General features: G+C 42.0%; 2 protein-coding genes across 3 annotated transcripts in view; both read left to right on the forward strand.

Moving 5' to 3' along the window:
* Positions 1-22,239, forward strand: part of Lmtk2 (lemur tyrosine kinase 2) — a 96,940-nt gene that overhangs the window by 27,085 nt on the left and 47,616 nt on the right. Inside the window, exons 3-4 of one of the 2 annotated variants that reach the window (XM_041677778.1) lie at positions 4,513-4,657; positions 19,933-20,006. In XM_041677778.1, coding sequence (XP_041533712.1) covers positions 4,513-4,657; positions 19,933-20,006 — 219 coding nt within the window. The remainder of the gene's footprint in view (positions 1-4,512; positions 4,658-19,932; positions 20,007-22,239) is intronic. The other variant, XM_041677779.1, reaches the window with a different exon arrangement.
* Positions 6,082-6,939, forward strand: LOC121464735 (transcription factor BTF3). Its single transcript, XM_041677780.1, has one exon. It carries the CDS (start codon positions 6,187-6,189, stop codon positions 6,673-6,675), a length of 489 nt encoding a protein of 162 aa, XP_041533714.1. The 5' UTR covers positions 6,082-6,186; the 3' UTR covers positions 6,676-6,939.

Consider the following 22,239-nt stretch of genomic DNA (forward strand, 5'->3'; position numbering starts at 1 on the left):
TTTGAGACAGGGTCTCTCACTGCCCTAGAGTTCGCTGAGTAGCCTGGACTGGCTGGCCATCAAACCCCAGGACTCTGTCTTTTACCTCCCTAGTGCTGGATCTTGCAACCACATCCAGTGTTTTTACATGTTGGGAGATTGAACTCAGGTCCTCTTCATGTGTATAAGGCAAGCAATCTACTGACTGAGTCACTTCCCCAGCCCTAAAACATCTGATACATTGCTATGAATCACATTCTCTTGGGAGCAAGGGTCACTGGACTCTTCTTTTCCTGTCCTGTATATAACAAAACATTGTGAGCCACACAATCTCTCTGTTATAGTCTTTTCATCCTCCACTCTGCCATTGTAGTGCTGTATCAATGACAGATGCTTTGTTAACAAATGGACCTGGTTTTGTGCCAACAGAATTTGATTGACAAAAGTAGCTGGCTTGGAATTGGCCTATCAGCTGAATAGTTTGCCTGCCCTGCCTTAGGGAGTCTGTATGTGTTTGTGTGTGTGTGTCCATGAATGTGCAAGTACACTTTCCTATGTGTGCATGTATATATAGAGGCCAGAGGTCAACCTTATAGGTTGTTTTTTGGGAGCCATCCCAAGTTGTTTGTTTTGTTTTGTTTTGTTTTGAGACAAGGTCTCTTATTGGAACTGGAGCTCATGGATAAGGCTAGGGTGAATAGCCAGTGACTCCCAGGATTCTGCCTGTCTTCACTTCCTTACCAGTAGGATTATAAGTATGAACCACCATGTCTTGGTTTTGTTTTGTTTTGGTTTTTGGTTTTTCAAGACAAGATTTCTCTGTGTTGCCCTGACTCTCCTGGAACTCACTATGTAGACCAGGCTGACCTCGAACTCAGAGATTTGTCTCCTTCTGCCTCCTGAGTGCTGGGATTAAAGGTGTGCACCACCACTGCCAGGTTTATGTCTGTCTTTTTACATGAACACTGGGGACTGAACTCAGGTCTTTATGCTTTTGCAAAGCAAGCAGTTTACCAACCAAGCTATCTCCCCTGCCTTCTTGGAACCTCTTTGACACTTATTGGTGGCGTGTCTTGAGTTTTTGCTTAAATAAAGAACAGGGTATGGTGCTCGAATTCATTTATTTATAGTCTGTCTGCACAGAAGATCAGGCAGGTTTTGGTTTCTTTCAGACTTTTGTATAAGCTGGCAAATTTGTGATCATTAGCTCACCAAACCAAAGGGGTTTCCTCAGTGTTTTGTATATGAGGAAGGGTACTGGAAACCTCAGGTTTGTCTCTAAACCTTGATTCCCTAAAGAGAACAGCACTTCCTACTAGGATACTTCCTATCTATAGTTAGTATAACAGAGGATCTGGCATAGTAGTGACAGATGGATGGGATCTACCAGCAGATCAACTGGGAACTCTTTCTAGAAATTATTGCCCATGTGTTGACACATTAGGACCTCACAACATTTGTTTAAAAGAGTATATAAGCTGGGTGTGATGGTTGCACTAATGTAATCCCAGCACATGGGAAGCTGAGGGGGAGGATTGCTAGTTCTAGGACAGCCTGTCTCAAAACACTTTCACAGCCAGCACTAAATTTATGGACTGAGCTCTCTCTCCAGACCCCCTCATGTGCTCTCTTCACTTGGAGTCTATGGTGCCTCTGAGGAGATAGGGAAGTAAATTGTTTTCCTGGCTCAATGCTTTGCCTTGCACAGAAAACTAAATGCAGGGGAGACCTGTAGGGAATCCTCAGTCCAGACCACAGTCTGCGGTAGTGGTGGCCTCTGGACACCTGTGGGCTTTCTGCATCAACACCCTGCCCCCAAGGCTCACATTGATGCACATACTTCTGTGGGAACTTCCTGACTTCCCTGTTAAGAGCACAGCAATAGATAGAGAATCTGTATCCCCTGGCCATCAGTCCTGCCACCGGACTTTGCACAGAAACCTGGCCACTTGGGGACAAAGATAAAAGTCTGATGGGGTTGCTGATACTGAAGTCTGGCGTCTTATGTTTCCAGATACCTCATCCTCGCCTTAGATTGATCAGGGTTTTTGAATGTGAGTATTCACAAGGGAGCCAATTGTGATGCAGCTCAGAGTCTGGGAATGTACATCACTTTGCAGCTGCCCCATGACTGATGCAAGGCTGCAGTGTGTTGAGCTCTCCAGCTTCAGAGTCTGTGACTGAATGAGTATTTATTGATTTTGATAGCATGTTGGTTGGTTTCTTTTAGACTTAGAGCCCCTCAGTTGCAGGGGCTGAGTAGCCCTGGGGAAGACATTTACAGATCAGGAAGCAATTTGGCTTTATCTCAATATTTTATTATTATTATTATTACATAGTGTCATCTCTCTGAATCTTTAGAGTCTACTGGCATATCTACTGGTATATCATAATTGCTGCCAAATTTTAAGTGACATTTTTAAAGTATGATGGATGAAGGCCTTTTAATAAGAGAGGGTTTATGAACTGGGAACGAGGAAGATGGTTTGGTGGGTAAAGCAGTTGCAGTGTAAGTATGAGGACCTAAGTTCAAATCCTCAGAACTTGTGTAAAGCCAAATACAGTAACACATGTGTCTGTGATCCCCGTGCCCCTATGGGGAGATAGAGGACCAGCTAGCCTGGCATATGCAGTAGAGGATAGCAGAGACCCTGTCTCAACAGTAGAAGGCAAAGGCCAACACCCAAGCGTGTCCTGACCCACCTGCCACAGACATAAAAATGGGACAGTTTTTTCTCCCTCTTTTCCTTTATTTACCTTCCTTCCTTCCTTCCTTTCTTTCTTTCTTTCTTTCTTTTTTGAATGAAATCTCATATAACCCTTAGTGGTCTTGAGCTCCTGCCCCTCCTCCCACTTCCCAAGTGCTTAAGTCATCACGCCCAGCTTCCTTTCCCTTTTGAGCCTGTGTCTGTCTCAGCCTGCACCTGAGGCTGGCCTTGACTAAGAAGCGCTGGCTCAACCAACACTGCAACGCCACACCCGGCACTGACTCTCACGTATTGAATGTCCAGAGCTTCATTTTCCTGCGTGCAGGCAGCAGTGACGTCCAGTGCCTGAGAGTGTCTGCTCACGTCAGAACTCTCCCTTTACTATTTGTAGTTTTTCTTGTGGTGGGTGGGTCGCTAAGGGAATGTGACAGAAAAGGAAAGTGAGAAGGGTGAGAGCAGAAAAATGGAAGAGTTTTGTTCACGGGTCTGTTCTGTTTCTATTCTGGTGCTTCAAGGGACGACACTTGATAATTATCTGAAGCAAGTATTGGCTTGTTAAATTCATCTGGGCCGCCACAGGGCACCCAGCTCACAGGGATGAAAATAGGAAGGGTCACGATAGCCCATCCAAGTCACTGAAGGTTCCTGAAGCTTGGTAGGTGCAGTCTCAGCTGGTTTTGTTTTGTGGTGCTGGAATGAAACCCAAGCTCTGACACATGCTAGGGTAGTGCAGTACCACAGACTCAAGCCCTTTTTTTTTTACTGTATGGTACTTATTTATTTTGAGACTTATTCTCATTTAAGTTGGCCAGGCTGGCCTTGAATTTACTCCATAGTGGAGACTGGCCTTGAACTTTCAGATTCTGCCTAGGTTTTCTGAGTAACCGGGATCACAAGGCACGTGCTACCACACCTACCTCCTGGAGTCAATTTTTATTTTTAATCAGGGTACTTTTATTTTTAACTCTGTGTGTGCGCGCACATATGCACACGCACATTTGAAAAGCCAGCTGTTAATGCTGTGGGGACTGAGAACCGAATCCAGATTCTCTACAAGAACAAGAGCTCTTGCTGGGCGGTGGTGGTGCACACCTTTAATTCCAGTACGCAAAAGGCAGAAACAGGTGGATCTCTGTGAGTTCAAGACCAGCCTGGTCTACAGAGAGAGTTCTAGGACAGGCTCCAAAGCTACAGAGAAACTCTGTCTCCAAAACTAAAAGAAAAGAACAAATGCTTTTAACCCCTACTTAATCATCTCCTCATTCACTTAAATATCTGAGTTTTAAAGCTCTTTATTTCAGTAGGAATCAGTTTCTAATTGCAGTTAGAAGTGCAATTAGAAAATTTTCGAATAAAATTAACTTTGATCCAGTTTGTAAAGAGATTTGTGAAAGTAAATAATGATTTTTTTTTCTTTAAAGAATTGTTTAATCTCTTAACAATTTTTGGTCTTTTCAGTCCTTGAAACTTTTAAGCCTGGGCAAGAATTTCCATGTTAAAGTCTGTGGGCATCTTTAGAAATTTTTGTTTTTAACTTTAAACTGTCAGTTTAGAAAATTACATAAAATATTTATTTCTTACTTTAAAATCTTACTTATTGTTCCAGATATGGAGGTGCATGCCTGCTGTCCTAGCACTTGGGGAGTAGAGTGGGAAGGAAAGCATCTTATTATTCTGCTTTTTTGAGTTAGTGAGCTTAATTACTTGTGCTTTTTACTAGAAGTAAATATGAATTGGATAAAACTATGGCAGGGTGTTCCAAATGAGTGAGTAAATGTTTCAGCTTTCACAGCCTGCTTTCGTATGCGCTTTTTTTTGATTGCAGGAATTTGAAGATAATTTTGATGATGAGATAGATTTCACACCACCTGCAGAAGACACCCCCTCTGTCCAGTCCCCAGCAGAGGTCTTCACACTCTCAGTGCCAAATATTTCACTTCCAGCTCCATCCCAGTTCCAGTCTTCTGTGGGTAAGACCTGTCCTCGTGCCAGATGTCCATGAGAGCTGTTTCTAGGCTTTGAGTGTGTATGTGTACATATCTAATACATATCTATATCCATATATACATGTGTGTGTTTGTGTGTATATATGCTGCCCATCTCTTCTTCTGCTTGTCCGTTTTTCTTCTACTCCTGGTGACACTGCATCGTCATAGTCAGACTCATCCTGCAAAAGCTGTCTGTTGCTTTCTGAGTTCTCCCTGAAATATTGAAATGGTGGCTGGGGGTGCAGCTCAATTGTTAGAGTGCTTGCTTAGCATACACAAAACCCTGGGTTCTGTCTCCAGCACTGTATAACTAGGTAGGCATAGCAAGTGCCTATGATCCTGGCACTTGGGAGGTGGAGGCAGGAAGATCAGGAGTCATCATAGGCTACACAAAAACCCTTTCTTTAAAAAAAATGTAAAAAGCACCGGGCAGTGGTGGCATGCACCATCAATCCCAGTACTTGGGAGGCAGAGACAGGTGGATCTCAGTGAGTTCAAGGCGAGTCTGGTCTACAAAGAGAGTTTCAGAACAGCCAAGACTTATACAGAGAAACCTTGTCTTGAAGAAACAAAACAAAAATATATAAAACGCAGAAAGGCTCATGTGCTGTCTCTGGTAGGCTGGTTTCTCTAACCAACACTACTTAATCTTGATGAGGAAAGGGTGCTGCCGATTTAGGAGGGCCATCTTGAGATGTACTAATTGGACTGGCTTTTTTTCATAGTCCTTTAGATAGAATGATTTGATGAAATTTTATTTCCTGTTATAATATAACTGTGGGTCAAGAAGTAGGATTTTCCAAGACTGTAAAAGGAAGATTGTTTAAGACTGTGCAGCTACTAACCCTGCCTTTTGTGGTACCCAATTCTCTGTGGGATATGTTTAGGGCAGTATAAACCCATTTATCCTCCTGCAGGCATTTGTCTTAGTTACTATTCTATTGCCTTGAAGAGACACCGTGACCAAATCAATTTATAGAAGAAAGCGTTTAATTTGGGGCTTGCCTGCAATTTCAGAGGGTGAGTCCATGATCATCATGGGAGCACGGCAATAGACAGGAACAGTAATTATGAAGTTATATCCTGATCTAAAAGAAAGTTGGAGGCAAAGAGAGGAGAGAGACTGGGTCTCACGTGGGCTTTTTTTTTTGTTTTTTTATTTTTTAAATTTATTTATTTATTAAGGATTTCTGCCTCGTCCCCACAACCGCTTCCCATTTCCCTCCCCCTCCCCCGATCAAGTCCCCCCCCCCTCATCTGCTCGAAGAGCAGTCAGGGTTCCCTGACCTGTGGGAAGCCCAAGGACTGCCCACCTCTATCCAGGTCTCGTAAGGTGAGCATTCAAACTGCCTAGGCTCCCACAAAGCCAGTACGTGCAGTAGGATCAAAAACCCACTGCAAGCTGCCATCTTGCGTCCCCGCGTGTGTGCGCCTTATCTCAGCTGGTCCGCCCGAGACCCCCTGAGCGCGAACCCTAATCCCCCGCGCGGCTCCATTTCCACTCCGACAAGATGAAAGAAACGATCATGAACCAGGAAAAACTGGCCAAGCTGCAGGCACAAGTGCGCATTGGTGGGAAAGGAACTGCTCGTAGAAAGAAGAAGGTGGTTCACAGAACAGCCACAGCAGATGATAAAAAACTGCAGTTCTCCTTAAAGAAGTTAGGGGTGAACAATATCTCTGGTATTGAAGAGGTGAACATGTTTACAAACCAAGGAACAGTGATCCATTTTAACAACCCTAAAGTTCAGGCGTCTCTGGCAGCAAACACCTTCACCATTACAGGCCACGCCGAGACAAAGCAACTGACAGAAATGCTTCCCAGCATTCTAAACCAGCTTGGGGCAGACAGTCTGACTAGTTTAAGGAGACTGGCTGAAGCTCTGCCCAAACAATCTGTGGATGGAAAAGCACCCCTTGCTACTGGAGAGGATGATGATGATGAAGTCCCAGACCTGGTGGAGAATTTTGATGAGGCTTCTAAGAACGAGGCAAACTGAACAGAGGGGACATCTGAAGAAGTGACTCTTGCAGAAGTTACAGGAGCTGCTATTTTATATCATGGCTGCTTTTTAAAGGTCTTTTGTTTATGGATCTGATCAAATCTAGATCGCTAATATTTTTAAGCCCAAGCCCCTTGGACACTGCAGCTCTTTTCAGTTTTTGCTTAAACACAATTCATTCTTTGCAGCAAATTAAGCTGAAGAAGCCTGGGAATAAAGTTTGGAAAAGGGTTAATAAAATTCTTTGCCTAGTAAAAAAAACAAAAAAAAACAAAAAAAAAAAAAACAAAAAAAACAAAAAACCCACTGCAATTGTTCTTGAATTCTCAGTATTCCTCATTGTCCGCTATGTTCAGCTAGTCCGGATTTATCCCATGCTTTTTCAGACCTAGGCCAGCTGGCCTTGGTGAGATCCCAATAGAACATCCCCATTGTCTTAGTGTGTGGGTGCACCCCTCGTGGTCCTGAGTTCCTTGCTCGTGCTCCGTCTCCTTCTGCTCCTGATTTGGACCTTGAGATTTCTGTCCGGTGCTCCCGTGTGGGTCTCTGTCTCTGTCTCCTTTCATCGCCTGATGAAGGTTAATATTCCTGAGGATGCCTATGTGTTTGTCTTTGGATTCACCTTATTTAGCTTCTCTAGGAACATGAATTATAGGCTCAATGTCCTTTATTTATGGCTAGAAACCAAATATGAGTGAGTACATCCCATGTTCCTCTTTTTGGGTCTGGCTTACCTCACTCAGGATAGTGTTTTCTATTTCCATCCATTTGTATGCAAAATTCAAGAAGTCCTTGTTTTTTACTGCTGAGTAATACTCTAATATGTATATATTCCATACTTTCTTCATCCATTCTTCCGTTGAAGGGCATCTAGGTTGTTTCCAGGTTCTGGCTATTACAAACAATGCTGCCATGAACATAGTTGAGCATATACTTTTGTTGTATGATAGGGCCTCTCTTGGGTATATTCCCAAGAGTGGTATTGCTGGATCCAGGGGTAGGTTGATCCCGAATTTCCTGAGAAACCGAAACACTGCTTTCCAGAGTGGTTGCACAAGTTTGCATTCCCACCAGCAATGGGTGAGTGTACCCCTTTCTCCACAACCTCTCCAGCAAAGGCTATCATTGGTGTTTTTTATTTTAGCCATTCTGACAGGTGTAAGGTGGTATCTTAAAGTTGTCTTGATTTGCATTTCCCTGATCGCTAAGGAAGTTGAGCATGACCTTAAGTGTCTTTTGGCCATTTGAAGTTCTTCTGTTGAGAATTCTCTGTTCAGATCAGTGCCCCATTTTATAATTGGGTTGATTAGCCTTTTACGGTCTAGTTTCTTGAGTTCTTTATATATTTTGGAGATCAAACCTTTGTCAGTTGCAGGGTTGGTGAAGATCTTCTCCCAGTCAGTGGGTTGTCTTTTTGTCTTAGTGACAGTGTCCTTTGCTTTACAGAAGCTTCTCAGCCTCAGGAAGTCCCATTTATTCAATGATGCCCTTAGTGTCTGTGCTGCTGGGGTTATACATAGGAAGTGGTCTCCTGTGCCCATGTGCTGTAGAGTACTTCCCACTTTCTCTTCTATCAGGTTCAGTGTGTTCGGACTGATATTGAGGTCTTTAATCCATTTGGATTTGAGTTTTGTGCATGGTGATAGATATGGATCTATTTTCATTCTTCTACAGATTGACATCCAGTTTTGCCAGCACCATTTGTTGAAGATGCTCTCTTTTTTCCATTGTATACTTTTAGCTCCTTTATCGAAGATCAGGTGTTCATAGGTTTGTGGGTTAATGTCAGGGTCTTCTATTTGATTCCATTGGTCGACTTCTCTGTTTTTATGCCAATACCAAGCTGTTTTCAATACTGTAGCTCTGTAATAGAGTTTGAAGTCAGGGATGGTAATGCCTCCAGACAAACCTTCATTGTATAAGATTGTTTTGGCTATCCTGGGTTTTTTGTTTTTCCATATAAAGTTGATTATTGTCTTCTCCAGATCTGTGAAGAATTTTGATGGGATTTTGATGGGGATTGCATTGAATCTATAGATTGCTTTTGGTAGAATTGCCATTTTTACTATGTTGATCCTCCCAATCCAAGAGCAAGGGAGGTCTTTCCATTTTCTGGTGTCTTCTTCAATTTCTTTCTTCAAAGACTTATAGTTCTTGTCAAGTAGATCTTTCACTTCCTTGGTCAGGGTTACCCCAAGGTATTTTATGCTATTTGTGGCTATCGTGAAAGGTGATGCTTCTCTGATTTCCCTCTCTGCTTCCTTATCCTTGGTGTATAGGAAGGCAACTGATTTTTTGGAGTTGATCTTGTATCCTGCCACGTTACTAAAGCTGTTTATCAGCTGTAGGAGTTCTTTGGTAGAATTTTTGGGGTCGCTTATGTACACTATCATATCATCTGCAAATAACGAAAGCTTAACTTCTTCCTTTCCAATACGAATCCCCTTGATCTCCTTATGTTGTCTTATTGCTATTGCTAGAATTTCAAGCACTATATTGAAGAGGTATGGCGAGAGTGGACATCCTTGTCGTGTTCCTGATTTTAGTGGGATGGCTTTGAGTTTTTCTCCGTTTAATTTAATGTTAGCTGTTGGCTTGCTGTAAATAGCTTTTATTATATTTAGGTAGGACCCTTGTATCCCTATTCTCTCCAAGACCTTTATCATAAAGGGGTGTTGAATTTTGTCGAATGCTTTTTCCGCATCTAGTGAAATGATCATATGGTTTTTTTCTTTCAGTTTATTTATATGGTGGATTACATTGATAGATTTGCGTATGTTGAACCAGCCCTGCATCTCTGGGATGAAGCCTACTTGATCATAATGGATAATTTTTCTTATGTGTTCTTGGATTCGGTTTGCCAGTATTTTATTGAAAATTTTTGCGTCGATGTTCATGAGTGAGATCGGTCTGTAATTCTCTTTCTTGGTTGGGTCTTTTTGTGGTTTTGGTATCAGGGTAACTGTAGCTTCATAAAGGGAATTTGGCAATGACTCTTCTGATTCTATATTGTGTACATTAAGGAGTATAGGTATTAGTTCTTCTTGGAAGTTCTGGTAGAATTCTGCATTGAAACCATCTGGTCCTGGGCTTTTTTTCGAAGGGAGATTTTTGATAACCATTTCTAATTCTTCGCGAGAAACCGGTCTATTTAGATCATTCACCTGGTCTTGGTTTAGCTTTGGTATATGATACTTATTTAAAAAAATGTCCATTTCTTTTGTATTTTCCAGTTTTGTGGCATACAGGCTTTTGTAGTAAGATCTAATGATTCTCTGAATTTCCTCTGTGTCTGTGGTTATGTCCCCCTTTTCATTTCTGATCTTATTTATTTGCGTGTTCTCTCTCTGTCGTTTAATTAGTTTGGATAGGGGTTTGTCGATCTTGTTGATTTTCTCCAAGAACCAGCTTTTTGTTTCATTGATTCTTTGGACTGTTTTCTGGGTTTCTATTTTGTTGATTTCAGCCCTCAGTTTTATTATTTCCAGTCTTCTACTTCTCCTGGGCGCGTCTGCTTCTTTATTTTTCTAGAGCTTTCAGGTGTGTTTTTAAGTCCCCAATGTATGCATTCTCCGTTTTCTTTAAGTGGGCACTTAGTGCTGTGAACTTTCCTCTTAGCACTGCTTTCATTGTGTCCCATAGGTTTGAGTATGTTGTCCCTTTATTTTCATTAAATTCAAGGAAGACTTTAATTTCTTTCTTGATTTCTTCCTTGACCCAGGTGTGGTTCAGTAGTTGACTGTTCAGTTTCCATGAGTTTGTCGGTTTTTTGGGGGCAGCGTGGTTGTTGCCTTCTAACTTTAATCCGTGATGATCTGATAAGACACAGGTGGACACTGATATTTTTTTGTATCTGTGGAGGTTTCCTTTGTTTCCGAGTATGTGGTCAATTTTTGAGAAGGTTCCATGAGCTGCAGAGAAGAAGGTATATTCTTTCCTATTTGGGTGGAATGTTCTATAGATGTCTGTTAAGTCCATTTGCTTCATTACCTCCAATAATTCTCTTAATTCTCTATTAGGTTTCTGTCTGATTGACCTGTCCCTTGGAGAGTCACATGGGCTTTTGAAACCTCAGAGCCCACCTCCAATGTCAAACCTCCTTCAGCAAGGCCACACCTGCTATTTTTTCCAAAACAGTTCCACCAACTGGGGCTCAGCCATTCAAACATAGGAGCCTATGGAGTGGGGGTGGGGGAACATTCTTGTTCAGATCACCACAGCACGTCGCGATTTAAAGAAAAAGTAAGCTAGGTAGTACTGGTGACACACACCCTTAATACCAACCCTCTGGAGGCTGAGGCAAGGGAATCTCTGAGTTCAAGACCAGTGTGGTCATGGTCTTGTCCCAGGACATCAAAAGAAAGGAAGGGAGGGGAGGAATAAAGTAAGCTAAAACATGGCACTCAGGGGAGATGGCTCAGTGAGCAAAGTGCTTACTGTGAAAAATAAAGACCTAAGAGCAGATTCTCCAGCACCACATAAAAGCCAGGCATGGGGTTTGGAGTTTGCTGGCTCTCCAGTCTAGCCAAGTCTTCAGAGAGCCTGTTTCAGAAAATCAAAGTGGAGAGTTGCAGAGGACCCAATGGCCTCTTTGGATATCCAGAGGCACCAGGCATCCTTGTGGTGCATATACATACATGCAGGCAAAACACTCAGATACATAAAATAAATAATTCAAAGCAACTTTTAAATGGCATGTAGTATATTTAACTTTAAGTTCTCTAAATAGTAATACTTAACGGTAGGCATCAATCAAAATGGTGTTGGAAAGGACTCCAGGGACTCTTTGGATAGCTTAAGCTTAAATAGAAATACTTCAGCTTGTTTATGTCATTGTTCACTTTTTTCTACTTAAGGAAAGCCCTGGGTTACTCAGTCCATCTTAGTTTCAGGCAGTAGAATCCTAACTCAGATGAGTACTGGTGGAAGAGAGACCAGACTATGGGAGGAAAAAAGATGGAGGTGATCTTGGAAACAGCTTAATCCAGGGCCTCTGAATTCAGTCAGATTTTTATAGTCTTTGCCTGTCAGTTTCTTCTCTCAGGCAATTCTTTCCTTGGAAGAGAGAATGACAGCTGAGAATTCCAGATCCGTATCTTTGCAGTTTCACTCTTTAGCGACCAGAAAGAACCACCTTAGAAAGGCATTCTGGGTGTCTTCAACCACATGCAAAAACATCACTTTGGAGAGTGGAGACAGATAAGAGACCAACAGCTTCCTTCAAGGTGTGGGCATGATTTGGAGCACAAACAGACATGGGCATGAAAGAAAGTACAGTGAGCCAGGTAGCCATACCTTTTCTTTCTTGAAGCCTCCTTGAAGTCCTTCTTGGAGCTGTGGAGATGGCCCAATAGAGAAATGGCTCACTGCTGTACAAGTATGGGCCTGAGATTGGGTCTCCCACTCCCATGTAAAATACAGGGACAGTCCTGTTAGCCCCGGGGTCACTGAGAGATTGTTTCAAAAACTGTGGTGGAGAACAACAGGAAAACACATGGCATTGGCCTTTTATCTACACACAGCACATGCACATGGACGTGCATGCAAACACAAATACAGGTGTGCACTACAGACAGCTCCCCTCAGATATATCAGTAAATAAAATTCAAATAGCAAGAAATTATTTTATGTTTATTTAGGATACTCACAAGTATATTTTTTATCACTTGGGATATAAAAGAACTTGCCATGCTCTGCACTAAGTCTAGATGCCACGAATGAAAACATTGCCAAGTCTGGTTCATAAAATGAAATTTTTTTTAATTTATTTATTATGTATACAATATTCTGTCTGTGTGTATGTCTGCAGGCCAGAAGAGGACACCAGGCCTCATTACAGATGGTTGTGAGCCACCATGTGGTTGCCGGGAATTGAACTCAGGACCTTTGGAAGAGCAGGCAATGCTCTTAACCTCTGAGCCATCTCATTTAGTCAGTTTGAGATGGTAGCAAAAAAAAAAAAAGAGTTCACACAAGTGTTTTAAGAAATTAAACAGCCTGGTAGTAATGGCACACACCTTTAATCCCAGCACTCAGAAGGCAGAGGAAGGCGGATATCTGAGTTTGAGAACAACCTGGTCTGCAGAGTGGGTTCTAGGATAGCTAAGGCTACACAGGGTTTCCTGCCTTAAAGGAAAAAAACAAACAAACAACAACAAAAAAAAAAAACGAGAGAGAAATTAAAAGTAACGGGTCAGGGAGATGGTTCAGTTGGTAAATTGTTTAGGACTTGAATTTGAATCTTAGAACTCAAGTAAAAAACTGGGCAATGTGATGCAGACTTGTAATCCCAGCAGTGGGGAGGCTCAGACAGAGCCCTGGGGCTCACTGGCCAGTCAGCCTGGTCTACTTGACAAGCTTTAGGTTAGTGAGACTCAAACTACAAGATACCTAGAGAACGATACCAGAAGTTGTTCTTTGGCTTCCACTTTCACACCTATGTGCTCACCCAGATGTGCACACAAACTAACCATAAAATAGTGCTGTGCCGCCAGAACAAGTAAGCTAGGATGTGAAGGAGATGGTGGTGGAATAAAATCGAAGTATGCGTTTGTGCACACAGGGAGAAAGAACATCATTAATGATGGAATATCGACTTTTGGAAAGATGGTAACCAGGAGGAGGAAGAGGGTGTCCCAGGTAGTTTGGCGAGTAAGGGAAAGGACCTGGGCTGTCCCAGCTCCTCACTGTCAGTGCAGACAGAAAGGGGAACTTCCTGATAGTGCATCTGAGTGTGGACGTCTTTTATCTTCACCCAGCAGGTCCACCTCTAGTGCTTATCTTTAAGAACAACTGGGTAAGTGTTCAGTGCAAAATGTGCAAGGTGCATTGCTGTTGGGCAGTGCAGATGGAAGTATCGGTTAGTAGTTCGCTAAGTTACTGGAAATACTGGCAGTGGTCTGGTGTCTATTTTGTAGGTGAACTGTGTCTGGTTGTGAGAGATAACTTGTGAAATATGAAAGGTGTGCACCTGTTCACAAGCAAGTTTAGAAGCATTACCTATTTTTTCCTCTGTAGTGTGGGAATGGGGGTTTAATGATTTAGCTCTGGTCTAGATGTCACTGTGTAGACCAGGCTGGCCTCCATCTTGAAGATATCAGTGTGCACCTGTCTTCTGAATGCTGGAATTAAATAAAGGTGTGCACCACCACACCTGGCCATGTAAACCCAAAGTATATTCTCTTGGTCCTGAAATCAAGGCATAGAAAAGCATTTATAATGAAATGTTCTTCTTTGTTTCTTATGTATCTTTCCAGAAGTTTTTCGGGGGGGGGGGGGCAGTGGATTGAGGAATACAGAGAACAATGACAACAAGATTTCACTTTGTGACCCAGGCTGTTCTTCTGCTTTAGCCTCCTAAGTGCTGGAATTAAAGGCATGCCCCACCACTGCCCGACTTCTAGGATTTTTTTTTAATGTGTATACTTTCTAATCCCACCTTACAAAGCAAGTATTTTGTTTCCTTTTTAGAAGGCTTTTTTTTCTTTTGTTTTTTTTTGTGTGTGTGTGTGTGTGTGTGTTGTTCATTGTTTTGTTTTTCTTTTTTGAAACAGGGTTTTTCTATCTAGCTCACTCTGTAGGCTGTCCTGGAACTCAGAGATCTGCCTGCCTCTACCTCCTGCTAGTATTAATGTGCTACCTCCATGTGCTACCACTTCTTAGTGTAGAAGACTATTTTTATAAAGCAGTTTTAGGATAATAGCAAATTGAGGTATAGCTCTTCTTGCCCACTTGTATAACCCCCCTCTTTGTTAGTTACCATGATAAATGTACTGTTTGGTATTGTGCTGTGCTATGTGTACATTTGTGTGTTTGTCTGTCTGGCAGTGTCTGTCTGTCTCTGTCTGTGTGTGTAGTATATGCTCCCCTATGTGTGAATAATCACAAATCCATGATGTACAGAGGGCAGAGGAGAATGTCAAGTGTCCCGCTGTATAACTCTCTGACTTCCCCTTGAGATCTGGAGCCAAGCTGACAACCAGCAAGCCCATGCTCCTACTGTTTTTGTTCTTATAGCACTGGGCACATGGGGTCATGCCTGGACTTTTGTGTGGGTGCTGGGGATTTGAAGCTTGTGCAGCAAGTGTTCTTACTCACTGAGCTGTCACTTCCAGCTTCACATTGTACTTTTTTACAGATTTGCCAGTTGGGTTAGTGCTTTTCTCATTACTATGACAAAGTGTCTGACAAAAGCAGTGTGAGGAAGGAAGGATTTATTTGAGTTCAGTTTAAGGTTTAGCCCATTGTGGTAGGAAAGGTCCAGCATCAGGAGTGAGGCGGTAGCTGCTCACACTGTGTCCCAAATTAGGAAACAGTGATAAATGCTGGAGCTCGGCTCCCTTTCCCTTTTGATTCAGTCAGCGACTCCAGCCCATAATAAGAGTTTTCTCTCCTCAATTTAACCTTTCTGGAAATGCGTCAGATACATATCTAGGCACGTGTCTCCCAGGTGATTCCAAAGCTGGTCAGTTTGACAGTGAAGATCAACCCTCACACCAATATACCCTGAAGAGCTTTCCTTATCAATAAAAACATCTTATTTATTCTTGCTTATAGTTTGTAGTACTTGCATTTTTGTATACTCTTAGCATAGTTTATCTAGCCAGTCTCCGATTGGTAGTTATTTTTGTTGTTTTTAATCTCAAACTATTAAAAAAATCTTGTGGGTGGCCAAAGAGATAGCTCAGTGGTTAAGAACATCTGCTATTCTTGCAGAGGACCTGAACTTGGTTCCTCGCACCTATGTTGGGTGACTTACAACTGCCTGTAATTTTGGATCCAGGACATCTGATATCCCTGGATTCTAAGGGCAACCCGATAGACACATAACTAGAGAGTGAATAGGGGGGCTGGGGAGATAGCTCAGTGGTTAAGAGCATTGCCTGCTCTTCCATAGGTCCTGAGTTCAGTTCCTGGCAACCATATGGTGGCTCACAACCATCTGTAATGAGATCTGGTGCCTCTTCTGGCCTACAGACATACACACAGAAAGAATATTGTATACATAATAAATAAATATTTTAAAGAAAAAAAGAGTAAGTAGGTGGGTAGGCAAGATGGCTCAGTATGTAAAGGTGCTTGCTGCAAAGCTTGATGAACAACATGAGTTCAACCCTTGGGACCAACTCATATTCATTGTCCTCTGACCCCTGCGTGCTTGCTGTGGTCTGTACAAACCTACCACTCACCTTACAGTGAACAAGCAAACACATAAAGTTTAACAATTCCTCCTTGGGCTGGAGAGATGGCTCAGCGGTTAAGAGCACTGACTATTCTTCCAGAGGTCCTGAGTTCAATTCCCAGCAACCACATGGTGGTTCAAAACCATCTGTAATGAGATCTGGCACCCTCTTCTGGCATACAGGGAGGCAGACTGTTGTATACATAATAAATAAAATCTTAAAAAAAAAATTCCTCACTACTGGAATTAAGTCAGTATCTGTGCTTACACCTTTGATGGATGTTGCCAGCTTATTCTTCTTCAAGAGTTGTATATTCCTGGTAGTCAGGAGGGGATTTTTATGTTATTGTTAAACTAACATAGTGTGAATTCCTATTATATTAGAGTGTTACAGATTTAATATGCTAACTATAATCTCCATGGTAGCCACTAAAATAAATTACAGTAAGGGATATCAAAGTGTTTCATTAAAAAATCCCGACAAATACAAGAAAAAGACTCTGATGAACATGGCTCCTGGTTTTATCTACTTTACATTTAAGTTGTTTGGTTTTATTTTGAGAGAGAAACACACACACACACAGAGAGAGAGAGAGAGAGAGAGAGAGAAGAGAAGAGAAGAGAAGAGAAGAGAAGAGAAGAGAGAGCGCTAGTTCGTGCATGCCTGTGGGTAATGAGGCCAGAGGTTGATGTTGGGTGTCTTCCTCTATTGCTCTCCACCTTATTTATTTAGTTATTTAGAGCTAGCTTGCTCACTTATGCAGGTTCTGGGCATTCAACTCTGGTAGTTAGTCTTGTTGGCAGGCATCTTTCACCACGAGTCATTATGCTGGCCCCTCTGATCAGTTTTGAGTTAATTTTTTATATGTAATTTATATTTAATTTTTAAATTATATAATTTGTATATATAATTTTTCTATAGTATAGAGAAAGGCATTTTTTATTATGTTTATTTTATTTTTTTTTTTAGCTATCTGTGGTCTCCTGTAGCCCTACAACTCTTGTAGTCAAAGATGATCTTGAACTCTTGGTCATCCTGTCCCCACCCCACCCCCCAAGTGCTAGGATTACAGGTGTGTCCCACCATACCTGATTTTATGCGGTTGGAGCCCGCAGCTTTCAGTAGACTAAGCAAGAACTCTGCTGACTAATCTAGTTCCCAAACCTAAGGATAAGATTTTAGAGTTTAATTAATAACACATGGTTATCTAGCCACAGTGTCTGAATTGCTCCTTTTTCCACCATTGAATTGCAGTGGCACCTTAACATTTTTTTTTAAAAAAGATTTTTTTGTTATTTTTAACTATGTGTATGGGTGTTTTGCCTACATGTGTGTATGTGCACTGCATGGGTGCCTAGCGCCCATGGTATCCAGAAGAAGGTGCTGGCTCCCCTGGAACTGGAGTTAAGAACTGTTGTGAGCCACCATGCTGGGAGCCAAACCTGAGTCTTCTGTGGGTGCTCTTAATCGCTGAGCTCTCTTGCTCAGGTCTGGCTCCCAGTACCCATGTTGGAAAGCTCACAACTGCCTGTAACTCCAATTCCAGAAGATCTGCTGGTACACATACAAACAAGCAGGTGTGTACACACACAAATAATAAATAAATAAATATAAACCAAATCTGAGTCCTCTGGAAGAGTAGCAAGTGCTTTTAACTGCTGAGCTGTCTCTCCAGCCCAGCCATGGCACCAACATTACATTTATGTATGTATTTATTTAGTGTATGTATGTGGATGGCATGGTGCATATGTGGAGGTCTGAGGACAGCTCATGGGAATTTTTTCATTGCTTCTACCATATGGGATCCAGGGATCAAATTTAAGTCATTAGGTTTGGCAAGTAGGTACCTTTACCTAGTGAGCCATCTTGTCAACCTTGACACCCATTTTAAAGAAGATCACTTCTTTAAACATTTGTTTGGATTGCTTTTTAAATCTTAACATTAACATTTTTTTCTTTTAGAAAAAGATTTCTCTTTATGATTTTAATTTTGTTTATGTGCATGTTTGCATATGGGCATGTGCATGTGAGTGCAGGTGCCATTGGAGGACAGAAGAATCGATCCCTTAGAACTGGAGCCATCATGTGGGTGGAGTAGAACCCAGATCCAGAAGAGCAGCAAACAGTTTTAAGCACTGAGCCATCCCTTCAGACCCTCTCTTTGCTTTTGTTTTATTTTTTTAATATTGATGATTGCAATGAAGACAACAATTAACATTGTACATTTATAAAAATTTGGCTTTAATTGATGGCAGTTTCACAAATCGGACTGGGAAGGTGGCTCAGTTGGTAGAGTGCTTGCCTAGCATGTGTGAGGACCTAGGTTTAATCCCCATCACCTCATAAACTATAAAACTGATGTAGTCATGCATGCCTATAATCTCAGCGCTCAGGAGGTAGAGGTAGAAGAATGAATCCAAGGGCCATCCTTGGCTACAGACTTGAAGGCCAGCCTAAGGTACATGAGACCCTGTCTTAAAAACAAGTTAAATTTGTCACACATTACATCTTTATACATTTTATGTCTGTTAATATACATTTATAACTTTTTAAAGCATTCATGTTTTAAGTCATATAAGAATTAAATCCAGGTGGTGGTGGCATACACCTTTAATCCCAGTACTCAAGAGACAGAAGCAAGTGGATCTGAGTACGAGGCCAGTCTGGTCTACAGAAATAAAGAGGAACTGTGTTTCAGTAATGCAGTGGTACTTTTGTACTTAACTCTTCAGTTGTGCTTGTGGGGACCTATATTCTTCATAATGTTCTGAGTTTCTTTTCTTTCTTTTTTTTCTCCTGAGACAGGGTTTTTTGTGTAACAGTCCTGAAACTCACTCTGTAGACCATGCTGGCCTCTAACTCAGAGATCTGCCTGCCTCTGCCTTCCAAGTGCTGAGATTAAAGGCGTGCGCCACCACCTTTCATAGTTCTGAGTTTCTGCTCATTATCGTTCCATCACACACTGGAGGGCTTCCATTAGCATTTATTTATTGCAGGGCATTCGTGTTGGTAGCAAACTCTAGCACTGCTCATCTGAGAGGTCTTCGTTTTTGAAATGGGGTTTTGCCAGATATAGTAGCATTCTTAGTCTTTTTCTCCCAGCGCTTTATTGTGGGAGCCCACTTCCTTCTGTCCTCCATTTCTGATGACTATTGGCTCTTAGTTTTATTTAGGATCCCGTATACACAGTGAGTTATTTCTGCCCTCCAGGATTCTCTGGCTCTTTACAGTTTGATTGTTAGGGTCTTGGTGTGGTCTCTAAGGCTGGTGTTACTGGAGTTTGCTGAACATTTTGGATATGGAGATACATGTCCTGTAGCAGTAGCAGGCCATTTTCTACCTTTGTCTTTTTTTTTTTCCTTCTGGGATTCCCCTTATGTCTATATTGGTCTGCTTGATAGTGTCGCCATGACAGAGTTACTGTATTAAGAAAAAGAAAACAAAACCAAACCAACAGTATAATATAAGTGTTAAAAAATAAGATATAAAAAATAAGTTATCAACATTAAATTTGAGGCTCTGAAAAAGTTGCTAATGTATTTGTTTTTACACTATTAGCACAAATATTAAATTTATGCCAGTATTTTTTAGTTTGTAGGTTATGTATTTGACATTTATTGTAAAGATTTATTTTCATTATTTTGTGTGTGTGTCCTGTATGGAGTGCTACAGTTCCAGATGAGAGCATCATATCCCGTGGAGATGGAGTTACAGGTGATTGGGAGCAACTTGATGTGAGTGCTAGGAATCAAACTTGGGTCCTAAGAAAGAGCAGTAAACTCTCTTAACCACTGAGCCATTTCTCCAACCCTTACTTGTTTTATTTTATTTTAGTTACATACATGTGTGTATGTCTGTGTGTGTCTCTGTGTACATGTATCTGTGTGTCTATATGTATGTAGGTATTTATTTATGTTGCTTTGAGAAAAGGTTTCATCATGGAGCCCAGGCTGCTTTCACACTCATGATCCTCCTGCCTCAGTTTTCCCAAGGTCTGGAGTCAGAAACCTGCACCACCATGATTCTTCCTGACCGTCCTAGATGCTTATATTTTTATTTTTTTTTCCACCAGAAGGTTTCAAGTCTCAAGTTGCCCGACACAGTCTAAACTATATACAAGAAATTGGAAGTGGCTGGTTTGGAAAGGTAATGTGCTCCTTATTTTCTTTAACTCTTTGATTATACAGTTCACATTTTAGGGGGTAGGGTGCTCAGAAACCCTAAACATTTAGAATGGCAGCAGTCATCATCTCTCCTTTTGATATGTTTTATAGTAGTTGAACTTAGCAGGCATCGAAGTCTGACTAAGTTGGTGTATTTTAGAGAGGAAAAAGGGACAAGGGGGAGATGGGAGGCTAGTGAATTTGCAAGGCAGTTGGCTCCACTAGGTAGAGTTAGATTGCTGAGATAAGTTTGAGATAAAGAGACTTGTGGGGAAGTGGAGGCCGAAATTTAGGGTTTGGAATGTAAGGTATTTACTAGCAAGGTCTGGATCTGTAGGAGTAGTGGCTTGGAGTATAGGAACCATGTTTGCAAGTAAGATGAGGATGGGAAGGTCTGTTGGAGGAGTGCTTCAGCTGGTAAGAGTGCTTGCTCTTACCAAGCACAAGCATGAGGACCTGAATTCAAATCCCAGCACCCACACGACATACTAGACATGGTCCTGTGCACACCTGTACCTCCAGGATTCTCTGGCTGCCATCCTACCCAAAAAATGCTAGCTCTAGGTTCAGGGGTAGATCTTGCCTTGAAGAAGTAAGGTGGAGAGGATAGAGAACACCCTCCTCTGGCCTCTGCTCATCTCCAGACACATGCAACCCGCACACTCCACATGTACATTCACAAACATACAAGTTAAAAAAAGAAATCCAGTGCTTTGGCTCAGCAGGCAAGAATGCTTGCCACTGAACCTCATGATCTGTATTTAGTTCCTGGAACCTACATGGTAGGAGAAAGCTGACTACAGGTTGTTCTCCGACCTCTCAAGTGCTGTGGTATGTATACCTATGTATGTGTGCATGTGAGTGTGCTTGTACTCCTCACTCCCACATACATTAAATAAATTTTAAAGGTATGGAGAGGTTGTCTGGTCTTTGCAGACACTGAATGCCAACAGTGACAGAAACAAAAATGAGTCAGACAGATGTAATACCCACCATTGTTCCTCCGCTTGGTGGAAGTGATGCTTATTGTATATATCAGGTTGGTTAATTAGCAAAGACTGTGATTTAGCTGACATTCAGAATTTACTGTTCTCTTCAAAGTTCTGCCCTTAGAATCTTGGTAAAGCTACTTAATTTTGTTGAGGTCTTTTTTCTTATCTCTGGCATTAAAATTAATTTACCTTATACAAATGTCTAAATGATCTTTCTGTCTGTCTGTCTCTTTTTTTTAATTTAATTTAATTTTTTTATTGAAAAAAAATTTCTGCCTCCTCCCAGCCTCCCATTTCCCTCCCCCTCCTCCTGCCCCTCTCCCCCTCCCCCCCACTCTTCTCCCCCTTCCTCTCCAGTCCCTGCCCTGTGGAAAGTCCAAGGTCCTTCCCCCTCCGTCCAGGTCTAGGAAGATGAACATCCAAACTGGCTAGGCTCCCACAAAGCCAGAACATGAAGTAGGAACAAAACCCCATGCCATTGTCCTTGGCTTCTCATCAGCCCTATTGTCCGCCATGTTCAGAGAGTCCGGTTTTATCCCATGCTTTTTCAGTCACAGTCCAGCTGGCCTTGGTGAGCTCCCAATAGATCAGCCCCACTGTCTCAGTGGGTGGGTGAACCTCTCGTGGTCCTGACTTCCATGCTCATGTTCTCCCTCCTTCTGCTCCTCACTGGGACTTTGGGAGCTTAGTCCGATGCTCCAGTGTGGGTCTCTGTCTCTATCTCTATCCATCGCTAGATGAAGGTTCTATGGTGATATGCAAGATATTCATCAATATGGCTATAGGATAGGGTCATTTCAGGTTCCCTATCATCAGCTGCCCAAGGAACTAACTGGGGACATTGCCCTGGGCACCTGGGAGCCACTCTAGGTTCAAGTCTCTTACCAACCCTAAGGTGGTTCCCTTAATTAAGTTATGTGATTCCCTGCTCCTCTATCCAACCTTGTTTTATCCCCAATCATCCCGTTTCCCCAAGTTCCCGCCATCCTCCCCTTCTCACTTTTCTCTCCCCTTCTCCCTTTACCCCCATCCCACCCTACCCCCAAGATCCCAATTTTTTGCCCAGCAATCTTGTCTATTTCCCATAGCAGGGATAATAACTATATGTTTTTCTTTGGGTTCACCTTCTTATTTAGCTTCTTTAGGATCACAAATTATAGACTCAGTGACCTTTATTTATGGCTAGAAACCAATTATGAGTGAGTACATCCCATGATCCTCTTT

This window comes from Microtus oregoni, unplaced genomic scaffold (assembly GCF_018167655.1).
Source record: "Microtus oregoni isolate MIOR12 unplaced genomic scaffold, Mior012 000029F_ref0000214, whole genome shotgun sequence".
Taxonomy (NCBI): Eukaryota; Metazoa; Chordata; class Mammalia; order Rodentia; family Cricetidae; genus Microtus; species Microtus oregoni.

Coding starts and splice junctions, on each gene's coding strand:
- LOC121464735 (XM_041677780.1), top strand. CDS start 6,187: ATGAAAGAAACGATCATGAACCAGGAAAAACTGGCCAAGCTGCAGGCA.